This window comes from Zonotrichia leucophrys, chromosome 13 (assembly GCF_028769735.1).
Source record: "Zonotrichia leucophrys gambelii isolate GWCS_2022_RI chromosome 13, RI_Zleu_2.0, whole genome shotgun sequence".
Classification (NCBI taxonomy): Eukaryota; Metazoa; Chordata; class Aves; order Passeriformes; family Passerellidae; genus Zonotrichia; species Zonotrichia leucophrys.
In genome coordinates this window covers 5,640,822-5,652,516 of record NC_088183.1, presented here as the reverse complement: position 1 = coordinate 5,652,516, position 11,695 = coordinate 5,640,822, and the positions used below count along the sequence as shown (strand labels likewise).

General features: G+C 48.0%; 1 protein-coding gene across 3 annotated transcripts in view; it reads left to right on the top strand.

Moving 5' to 3' along the window:
- Nucleotides 1-1,616: 1,616 nt before the first annotated feature.
- The window catches only part of GRIA1 (glutamate ionotropic receptor AMPA type subunit 1), a 120,452-nt gene continuing 110,373 nt past the window's right edge, over nucleotides 1,617-11,695 (top strand). Inside the window, exons 1-2 of one of the 3 annotated variants that reach the window (XR_010441899.1) lie at nucleotides 1,617-1,907; nucleotides 4,010-4,147. Coding sequence is in view for 2 of the 3 variants with exons in the window: in XM_064724862.1 (XP_064580932.1) it covers nucleotides 1,826-1,907; nucleotides 4,010-4,147 (220 nt within the window). In the remaining variant the exon portion in view is untranslated. The remainder of the gene's footprint in view (nucleotides 1,908-4,009; nucleotides 4,148-11,695) is intronic. The other 2 variants (XM_064724862.1, XM_064724861.1) reach the window with 2 other exon arrangements.

The following is an 11,695-nucleotide window of genomic DNA, read 5'->3' as shown; positions in this document are numbered from 1 at the left end:
TTGGGGCAAAAAGGAGTCCATCCTAGAAGGATGTTTCATCACTCACCATGAGGAAAGTGCAAACCTTCTGGGCTCTGTTTTTTGCAGTGTAACTCTGTGTTCTGTCCTGTAAGAGGCCACCAAGTTCCAGGCATCAGTGCAACTCCTCTTTGGTGCAAAGCTATAAGAATGCAGTTCTGAGACCCCACACCAACTCTGGCATTTATGTTGCTGTTTCAGCATTTTGTCACTCTAGACGTCACAGTGAAATCCATAAAACTGTCTAGGAAGATATTAAAGATCCCAAACTCTTTATTTGCAGAGATTAAACAGACCTGAGAATATAAAGAGCAGTGTTATCCCTGCACCATAAAGTTATGTCACACCTGGGTGCTGTGGCCAACAGGGAACATTTCTGTGCTGCTGCAGATTTTGCAGGCTTGGTCATGTCCCATTTCAGTTTTCCCACTCTGCATTGTGCTCCTCTATCCAACTGTCCTTATGCAGGAGCAGTTCTTGACCTTCAAACATTGGTCACCACTCTTTGGTGTTCTTCCAGTTTAGCCTCACACATTTGGAGATGGGGAGAGGGCACGAGGGCAAGGGACCCTACAGAGTATCTGAGTTTTTTCCAATTCTGCCCCAAACATCCCCTTTTTTGGCTGTATTTCCTCTCTGCTATAGTCCCCTGGTGTGTATGAAGGCTGGAAACACCAAGGGCAGAATATCTGGGCCTGGACATGGGATTTCAGCTTCTGGCATAGATGGCGTTTGGTATGGTTTGGTTTGGTTTGGTTTGGTTTGGTTTGGTTTGGTTTGGTTTGGGACTTCAGGGGAGAATGGATGAATTTTCTCTCCTTACTAAGGTGACTATGTCTCTATGTTCACCACAGTTCTTCAAATATTTCCAAATCACAAGTTGTGCCTAGGAGCTGGGTTTTATTATTTCTACCTTTATTTTTCTCTTTCTTTTGTTTTGGAGTAAAGCTGCTCATGGTCAAATAAGCTCCAGTCTCGCTAGAGCTGCCATGAAACAGCTTCTGAAATGGTCCGGGCTAAGATAGACCCCCTAATTTCAGAAGCCTGCCCTGTCTGATCGTGCTAGTGAGTTTAGATTCTTCCACATCAAGTGCAGTGGTGAAAAGCTTCTTCCATTAACAGCGGGCAGCAAAAATCAATGAGAAAGGTGATGGGGGGATTTCCTTTTTTAATCCTTCAGCATCTCTCGTTTCTTGCTCTGAAATCCTTCCTTCCAAGGCACATTTGCAGGACCCTCTTTGTTACCCTAAGGAGCCAGGCTCCGGAGAGTGCCCACTCCAACTCCCGGAGCCAGGTTGGGCAGCGATGGATCCCAGGCAGGCTCGGCTCGGCTCTTTCTCTAGAGGAGTTTGCCACCTACTGATTCACAGGTTCCTCGGAGCTCCTGCCAGGACAAGTTGAGGGGCCAAGCTGGGATTCAGGGGCAGGTGGGGATTGCCCTTAGAGATCCGAGGCGGGATCCCGAGGGGCAGAGCGGGCTCGGGGATGGATGCGGTTCCAGCTGTGCAGCCGCAGCTGGCAGCAGGGGCAGGCGCTGGGTGGAAGCGCCCGGCGTGTGCGTGTGCGTGTGCGCTGTGTGTGGCGGGGGAGGGATGTGGATGAGGAGCGGGCTCTCTTTCTTCCTCTCGGGGCTCAGTTAATCCTGCTGCCAGGCGCTGCTCAGCGGCAGTCTCGGCGCTGGAGCCGGAGCGGGGGAGACGCGCATCCCGGAGGGAAGGCGAGAGAGGCGGCTAAAGAGAGCAGAGAGGGGGAAAAATCAAATCTATGCTTGGAACTGGGCTTCTTTTTCGCCAATGCAAAAGGGAATATGCAGCACATTTTTGCCTTCTTCTGCACCAGTTTCCTAGGGGCGGTGTTAGGGGCCAATTTCCCCAACAACATCCAGATAGGTGAGTGCGGGGCTGGGGGTGATGCTCCCTGGCGAGTGGGTAGGGGTGGAGAGGGGGTGCTGGGGGTAAAAACTGACCCGGTGGTGTGCTTGCAAAGGCACAATGTGTGTGTATGTGTGTGAGAGGCAGCCAGGGGCTGAACTGCGAGGGCTGGATGTGTGCGTTGGTACCAGCTTTGCCGGAGCAGAGATGGATCAATTTGGATTTGGGGGAGGGGTAGGTTGGGAATAAATGCCTGCACATACACACACACCAACACAGAGGGAGAAAAGTGCCTCCGAAATGGAGGAAGTATGAAAAAAATATCTGTTTCTTGCCCTGGGAAATGCCTGGGCTGCCATTGTGTGTTGCTGCATTTGCAAAATCGGCGGTTGCATGATACATTTTGGTGAGGATGCTCTCATCTGTAGGTAACTGGGACGGGAGGTAACAAACAGACGCTCTCTTGTTGTTATTGCTAAAGAATAAGGGCAAAGCTATTGGAAGAAGGTCTTGCATGGAAGTCTCTTTCCATTTCATGCCACTTGCTTCCCCTGCACACCAGCAGTGCCTGTTTGATTCCTTCCTCCCTTCCTGTAACTTCTCCGTGCTCCTCTCCCTCCTTGCCCGAGTTTATTATTACTCTCCCATTGATCTTTATTGGTGATCGTTTGTAGCCTAGCCCCAAATTCCCTTCCCTTGCATGCCGGTTTTCTTTCCCGCCTCCCTTCTCTCTACAATGCCAATCAATTGCTAATCCACCAAGTTCAGGCAACTCCTGCCTGAGTCCAGCTGCACAATCAGTGCTTTTATTGCTGTTGATGCTGCATCCTTGTCTCCCTCCCTTCCTGTCTCCCCTTTACCCCAAATTTGTGCGATATCCCGGATTTTTTTGCCTTTCAACGAACGCAACTTGGCTACGAGCATCTGATTCCTCCGATACCCGTGATTAGGCTGCGGGGTGGGAGGAACGGGGGAGGTGGGGGGATATTGGTGCACAAATAGCCCTTTTCACACGAGGAGATGCCCCCTCTACTAAAGATGTGCAAAGTGACGTTGATGGCAGGTCCTTGCCTATTTCTTTCTTCCTCGAGTCGTCTTGGGCATTGATACTTTCTGCAGCTTTATTTTAATTCTCCCTTGTTGCTAAGTGCTTTGTTTCCCTCCTCCTGAAATGCCAATAGCAGCGCTTTCTTTAAATGCATATAGATTACAAGACAGGCAGAATTTAATAGCATCTCTCTGGAGGCTGTGGAGGGATCTGCTGCAAGCCAAGGTTCCTGCTGGGGGAGCAGCAGGAAACTTTTCCTAGGGCTGGGTTATCGCTGCACTTTGTTCCAGATCCATGGGGAAGGAGAGGCTCTGAGCTTAGGTCCAGCCCGGTCCCAGTTCCTGCCCTGTTTGTATCATTCTGTGGTCCTGGGTTTATCTGTAATTCTGTGTTGATTGATTCCTCTGAGGGTCAAGCTTTAAGTTTCCTGTCCAGTTTGAGTTTGGCCGCTGTCACCTGTTAAATTCAGGGTTTTTCTGTGCAGCAAACCTCCAGCAGCAGCAGCAGTTTGGTCACAGTTTCGTGTCATTCTGGCTGTCACAGCACTGTCCCCTGCTGGGCCAGGCTCAGCCAGGCTGCCCCGTACCCCCGAGTCCCACAGTGTGGGGGGACCCTGCAACCCTCCTGTAGCAAAGCTCTCCTCTCAATCAGCAGAGCTTGAAATGACCCTCATTCCAAGCGAGGGTTGGAAGGAAGGATCTCGTTTTTCCTGTACTGAGGTGATAATGACAGAATTCCCATTCCTCCTGCTTGAAGTTATGGGGGTGAGGAGGTGGAGCTGCACCCCATGGATTATCCCTATCCTGAGCTGCCTGGTCTGGGGATGCAGCAGGGCTCCTGTATGTGATCCAGGGTTACATAACAGAAATGCTGGGAGGGTTTTGTGCTCCCAACCTGTCCGCAGCGGGCACGGAACCCTTGACTCTTGCCTTCTGGGGGATTTCTGAGTTTGGAGGCACTCCCTGGGCTGCAGGGCTGTAGGCACTGCTCTCAGGAATATTTTGGACCAATGATGTTTTTAATATGAATGTTCTTAAGAGCTTTCTTCTCATGGTTCTGTTTTTCTCCCCAGGGGGGTTGTTTCCTAATCAACAGTCCCAGGAACATGCGGCTTTCAGGTTTGCGTTGTCTCAGCTCACAGAACCCCCCAAGCTCCTTCCCCAGATCGACATTGTGAACATCAGTGACAGCTTTGAAATGACATACACCTGTGAGTACCAGCATTAACTCTGCTCTGCCTCTCTTTGGCTTCTTTATTCCTGACTTGGGTTTGTTGGCTGTCTGAAATAGGGGACACCTTGCACCAAATGTGCAGCTCACCTTTAGGGTCCCAGGAAGAAAACCCCAAACAGACAAAGGGTTTCTGGGTTGTTTTGGTTTGTGCTAAGGAATAGGGGTGAGGTAGTGCTGCAGTTATCCAGCATGTCTTGTGTTTCCCCTTCCATTGCACCCAAAGTGATATAAACCCCCCAACATTTCATTTCCTCTTGTTTCTCTAACCTCTGCCCAACTCATTACATTGAGATTTCATCCCCATATTTCCCATAGCTGTGATGCACAACAAAGACACCCCTTTCCACCCACAGAGTGCACAGAAGTCTCTGTTTAGTGTGAACAGCTTCTTCCTCAGCCCCAGTTTAACCATCTGTCCTTGTAATTTAAGAAAGACCTAGCAGAAGCCAGCAGCTTGGTGCAAGTGGAGTCTAAATCCACAATAAGGGCATGCCTAATAATGACAGAGAGGTAAGAGAGTTCTAGTTTCAAGAAATACATTCATTGGCTCTAAAAACAGATATTAAAGAATGAGTTTGCACCACGGAATTGATCTCAGGGTGGATCTGCACCCTGCTAAGGCACAGCACGTTGCCTGTACTGTTCTCATTAGAAGATATTATTGGGAAAAACACCCTGGCTTGCTAGATAAAGCCAAGGTTAGCAGCAACAAACAAGACCAGGAGGAGGAAACCAAATGAGAACTAAGCCCATAACAGAGCCCTGTGGTTGCTGTGGCAGCCTTTGCTTTCCTTGGAGCACAGGGTGCAGTGCTGTGGGCGAGGGGCTCGTGCCAGCAGCGTGTGATGCACAGAGAATTCTGTGGTTTGACCTGGTGTCAGACACAGCTGCTCACACTCTCTGAACCCGTGTGTGTGTTTGGGGCTGTCAGGACAGGCTGGAGGAAGCCTTCCCTTCATTGAGCCTGTTGGATTGTTGTTGGCTGGCGTCTGTAGTGTCCTCTTGAGTCACTGAAACATCCCCCCTGCAGTTGAGTTGTGTGGGATAGAGGTGAACACAAACTGTTCTCTCTGCTCAGAAATGCACAGAAGGGATCTCCTGGAAGAAAGAGCCAGCAGGAGAATTAATGAGGCTTTTTGAAGAAATAAAAAAAAAAAGTTGTGATATTTTCTGTTGGAGGGTTTGCAAATACAAGATCTCAGGAATTTCCTGCCCAGTATGGTATAGGAGATAGAAGTAACAATTTGGCCACATTTTCTTTGCAGTATCTAATGGCATATCTGAAGATTTTCTATTTTCTTTAATATCCCTCTATTTGCCAACTACAAGGTTTCCATCAAGGAAGAGCAACTATTTCAGCTCTATCCAATGGCACTTTCTTGGCAGGAAAGCCAGACAAATAGAAGGAAAAAAGCCAGACCTTGTATCTATCAAGGGAAAACGTCACCCACCTGGGGTAGAGTTGCTGACTGTGGCTGAGGATGAGCTATTTCAGAGCTGATAGCAGGAAGAAAGCAGAAACTGCAAGAATACCACTCAGATAAATTCTCCTCCATCTGCACATGGCTTTCCCTCCCTCTCCATGCCTGCCACTAATGGTTTTGTTTACAGCTTTGATGGCAAGACCATGACACCAGCTATGCTTCAGGAACCTGTCATTAGTGCTGCGGGGGCAGGGGTGGTCTCACAAAAGCTGAATGGAAGCAAGGCAGCCTCCCAAAGGATGTTATATTTGAGCTCTATGTAGGGCACATTGTCCTAGATCAGACCAGCAGAGCACTCTGCACAGTCCAACTTCACTTGTCCTCGTTTCGCTTTCCTTATAATTAAAAACTTCCTAAGTTCCTCCAGACTATGGAAGGCAGCATTTGTTTTGTAGGCACAAAAGAAGGTGTCATTCCGTGTACCCTGGGGTGAAAAAAAAACCCCAACCTGAAGAAAACAGGCCATTAGGAGACCTGATTTTAGTACTCTAGAGCTGAAGCGAAACTTTTGTCAGGAATTAGCTCATTCTTCATCTTCCAGCTAATTCCTTGCCTGACTGCCAAGACTAGATATCAGCAGAAAGATCTGTTTATTTAGAGAGAATAAAAACCCTGCCCACACAGTGGTCTTTATCTTCTGAGGAAAGACTGGCCGTGCTACCAGTTAAAAGTACCAGGTTTTGTTCCCATGGAGATGGAGAGCACAGCATTTCCTTGCCATTGGCATTGCCTGCTTCTGTGACACTTTAGTCAAGGCTGTTTGGACCCCATGAACCTGATGCCTCACCTGTGTGGGTATCTGAGCAAGGTCCCAGCTCCACTGCAAATCCTGCTCCGTTCTGGGATCCAGCTGAATGTACTCCTTATGGCAAGTGTCTGAAGCAGCATCATCCAAAGCACAGAGCAGATATTAAGAATCAGTGCTGACAGCAGGAGCAAACTCCTTGTGGGGTGGGGATGAGGTGCAGCACAGTGACAGCAGCCTGGCTGAGGAAATGGTGTGCAAAATGTGCCTGGGCATCGGCGGTGGCACTGCTCAGGAGCTGCTGGGGATGAGCAAGCTGTGGTGTGACAGTGACAGTGACAGTGACAGTGGGTGCAGTGACACCGGGAGCTCCAGCCCAGGTGACAGTGCTGCTAATGACACGGTGAATTGGTGACAATGACAATGACACCCATCTGAGGGGGAAATCTGGAGAATGCCCAGAGGCTGCTGTGGTCGCTGGGCTGTCACTGTGACAGCCCCTCGGTAACTTTCACATTTCTGGTGTTTTAGATGTGGACTTTTTATCGTTACACAGCTCAGTGCGGGTCCTGTGGTCCCTGTGTGCAACACGGCAGGAGATGATGGTTTTAGGCAAACCATAATCATTAAGAAAGGAAGAAGAGGTTGTGGAGATGTGTGGTGACTTCCTGCTTCATGTGTGGGGTTGATGCTAATGCTGTTGCATCACTGAGGCACGGGCACATTTCAATAACTGAAATATCTTCCTGAATTCATTCCATCCCACAGAATAGCTGGTAATGAACACGCTCCGTGGTTGCAGCTGGGTGCCTGATGGGGCTCACCCGTATGAAAGTACACACCTGCCACTCTCAGGGTTCTTAACTAAAGGTTAGGAGGCTTTACAATTTTGTGCTGTTTCTTCAAAGGCCAAGGAAATTGTTTAGGGGAGGAGGGTGAATGGTGAGTCCTTCCTTCAGCAGAATTACACAGCAGTGCCAGGTGACTGTGAAGGGTAGAATGATGGTGTGGTGTAGCTGAAATATTTACCTGGTGATGTAGCAGAGCAAAAACCCTTCTTCAGCTTTAAAGACATGTTCAGAGGTTCTGTTTCCATCCATGTTTGGAAAAGAGCTTTATTCCCTCCACACAGTGTCTAGCATCCCGTGCCATGCTGGTTTTTTGCCATGTCTGACTGCTCTCAGGGCAGACCCAGCGCAGGAGAGTTGGTGCTGCAGGTCAGAATGGAGAGGGGTGGGAAGGGGGATGCTCTGTGCCAGATGAGAGGGCACAGGAGCTTTGCAGCTTTAGAGAGATGTGCAAATTCCTGTCCCTGGAAGGCCCACAGTGGATGGGAGCACTGTGTGCTGTTGACAGCAGAGGAATGAGAGGTTTCTTTCTTGAGTCAACCTGTGCTGGCAGTAGTTTCCTCCTATTCTTCATCTCAGCCTCCAGCTGTGCACAGTGCAATGCGCATCTCGTCCTGAGCACAGCCCCGCTCCTCAGGGACTATGGGTTCTTTCAGCCACAGCTCCATGGCTTTATTTAATTTGTGGTGCAGAGATTCCTGCTTTCAGCCTTTGGCTGAGGTCCCCAGGTGATGCTGGCAGCGCCAGGCAGGCGTGGAGCTGCTCTGGCTGTCCTGAGAAGAGGATGGCTCAGCATCAGCCTGCCCTGGGTCAGCAGCTGCCACACCAGGTGAGTCACCAGCCTGGTAAATTTGCCCCTGCAAAGCTCAGGCTGCTTTGCAGGGATGACCAGTGACTAAAATAACCCCTGTTCGTCACTGAGCCCTGCAGCTCTGCTGAGGCAGCCACCAGATTTTGTGTGTTTGGGTGGTGGGCTGCTGGCAAGGGACACTCAGGGGCCGCACACCTGAAACACAGGGGTCTGCACAGCATAGCAACAGGATTTTGCAGCTGCAGGAAACTTGTAAAGAGGCTGAAAAGCAATGAATTATTTATCCCTCTCCTTCCCTGTACGCACAGATGCAGTTACTGTGGGGTCCTCATTCTGAGTTTATGCTGTGGGTGCTGCTAGAATATCAACAGTTGAATCTGTTCTGCAAATTAGAAAATGAACATGTAGTTTGGATCTGTTCATATTTTATTAAGGCCTCCAAGCACCAATTAGAGAGGGATTTGTAGTGATCACTCACTCTGTGCTTATGTTCTTATCAATAGCAGCAAGCTTACATCCAGATCAGCTATGAAATGAAGTCTTTCTTTTTCTTCTTTTCCTTGGATACTTACATATATAGATAGAGTATTTATAGAAATTGCTTTTTATCTCCTAAATTACCTCTCAGAGATAGGAAGGAATAGGCAAGCATTTGAATGTTCTCAAATGAGGAACTAAATTTGGTTTAATTAAACAATTATTGGGTGTTGAATTTAAAGGAAGTTTCTTTGTTGACAAACATATGATGGTCACCATTTCTTGTAAAGGTGTTGCTGTAATTATTCCAGCAGTAATCAGTTAGAATGCAGTTTTTATAATTAAGTTTCCACAGTCTAAATAAACCCAGCCCTGTAATAGTTGTGGTCTTTGTTGCTAAACTTGTTTCTATTTTCACAGTGTCAGAAATCTCATGTAAGTGCTCTGGCATTTTTTTTTCCCTGCAGAGCTCAGGATGTTTGCTATAACTATTTAATGTGAGTTCAGCCAACAGAAACACGGATTTAATGATCAGATGCAGTCTGATTAATACAACACAGGTACTACAAGGAGATACATCTCCTTGGATTATGTAACAGGAAAAGATGTGATGCAGACAGATGAATCACAGAGCATCAATTCACGTTAGATCAACCTCAGGTTAAGGTTGCTCAGTTTTGGGCAGGGATGGGCTGTAGCTTTCTAGCAAGTGTGTGTTTGTTCAGTGAGATGCCAGCAGCTTGGAATGTGCCAAACAGGGGGGAGCAGGTCCTGGAGGTGACACCAGCCCCCTGTGTCCCAGCAGGACCCCAGGGTGGGTGCTGGGGGCTCAGCAGTCACAGTCACCACTGAAAAAGGCAGGAGCTCGTCCCATAAGATTTCCCCAAGAAGGAAAAGCATTTAGAACATGATTGCTGAGCCATTCCCCCAGCTGTGGCTGCTAGAACAGGGCAGGTTGTCTGTCTGTCTCCAGGGATCTGGGCATGGAGGGTTTTGGGTAAATGTGGACCAATTCCATCAGCAGGGAACTGATGGGGCTCCCCTTGTCTCTTGGCAGCCCTGTGAGAGGCTGGCACCACACATCAGGAAAAGTGTCCCCCAGTCTGGTGTGTCCATCTCCTCAAAGGCCATGGGGGCACTTCTTCTTTGCATGACTATTTTTTTGTGTATTTAATTTTTTTTCCCCCGGGTGGTGGGAGAGTTGCCTGGGGAGAAAAGCAGATATGACGCCATAAGGAAAAATCAGAGGGAGGAATAAGGGGAATTTCACACCTGCAAATCTATCTGCTCATCTGGAAAGGATCCCAGCACTGGTGACAAGCAGAAAAGAGAGTGAAGAAGTGAAATTTGGGCTCTGCAGTAGGCAGAGGAGGGATTTGAGAAACAGTGAGCAGCACAGGCCAGACCTGTCCATTGTGTGACAGTCACAGCTTCCACTCACAGCTTATCTTTTCTTCTCTAAAAATAAAGCCTTTTCATGTGATAGGGATTCTACTAGGCCAGAAGCAGACAGGCTTTATTTTTTGGCATTATTAGCAAGGTGAGAGTGGAAATCTTCATGTGACTGCAAGGATTGCAGCGGGGGGAAGTGTGCTGTTCATTTCCAAAACTGGTGGGAATTTTAGATGTATACATTTACATTTCCTTTAATAGGGTTAGGGCCCCAAAGGCAGCAGCTCTCTGCCACCAAAAATGGAAAAGGTCCCAGTTAGCTTCAGTAACACATGGAGCTCAGAGCAAACACAAAACCAACATGATCCTTAAAGAAGCAATAAGTCAGGGAGACTTTAATATTCTGAAGATCCAAATTCTCAGGGGTGCGGTATTAACACGAGTCTGAAGACAAAGATGCATTTTTTTCAACTGCATTCCTTTAAAGAGAGGTTTTATTTCTCTTATTTTAGTTGTGTAGAACTGAAACAGAGCACTGTTTTTTCCCAGTGAAGAGTTCAATATGAAATCCTTTGCTAACACCTGAGGAAGTCAGGAGTTAGGCAAGGTGCAGAAGGGGATCCAAACCAAGCCATTTGCAACCCACCATCACTCCAGCAGAAAATATTTCAAAATGGTAGTGGATTACTGGGGCAATAACAGTGTGGTATCCAGCAGAAACTGCTCCCTGCTCACCTGCTGAAGTGTTTGCTCATTAGCTTCAACAGTAACAAGCCTCCAGCTGATTTTCTCAAACTGTCCTTTTAGCAGCCACCCACTTGTCCCCTCTGGGGCACCTCTTAAAAGAAACACCCCCAGAAAAAAACAACACAAAAAGACGAAGGCCTCCTGAAATGTTGATTCTATTTTTCATGTAGATCAGTTATTTTCCCTGTTGCCTGCAAACCAAACGCTGCCAATCCTCACCCAGGGTTGCAATTCAGATTGTGCTTATGCTTCGCCAGACTGAGTGACCCCTTGAGGAAGCAGCAGTGAGAGGCAGGGAAGAAGTGAGTGACAGCTAAAAATTGCCATATCTTGGCTTCTTTAAGAGGGTCTTTTCGTTCCTTGATTTTATTTGTTTTTGACAGAGTGGAGGAGTGCAAAAGAAAACAACTGATGTCTAAGATTGAGTTGTACTGATGGCAGGATTCTTGTGTGGATGTGGCATATGTGTCTGCATTTCTCTACATGCTATAGGAGTCTTGGCTTTGATTTAGTTAGTGAGATCCTGCCACTATGCTAATGGAGCTGAAGTGGGAGGGAGATGAAAGGTTGAGGGCTGGAGGGTCAGAGGAGAGATACAGAAACCTCTGTAAGTAATCTGGATGCAGAATGTGGAAGAATCTCACATGAAATCAAGGGCTATTTCTCACCTCCCTGCCCTCCCAAACACTTTGCTTTGATCTTTGCTAGCAGTGAACTTCAACAAGTAAAAGACATCAGTGATTACACAGATTCAGAGGTGGTATTTCTCCTGCTGGGCTGCCTACATCCCCTGAGTGCCCCGAGCCTTGTTGGCTTTCCTTCCACGCAGCACCCACATCCCATTCAGCGCCATCCCATAGAGGGAGAACAGCGCTGCTATTCTGGCAGGTAAACAGCAGAAAAAATTACCAGCGGGCCTGGGAGCTTGTGAGGAAAGCCAAATCCAACAGAGAGCACCCAGGGACAGAGGGTGAAGAAACCCTTGAGTAGGAAACATGATGTGGGAAAGGGATGAGGCCGC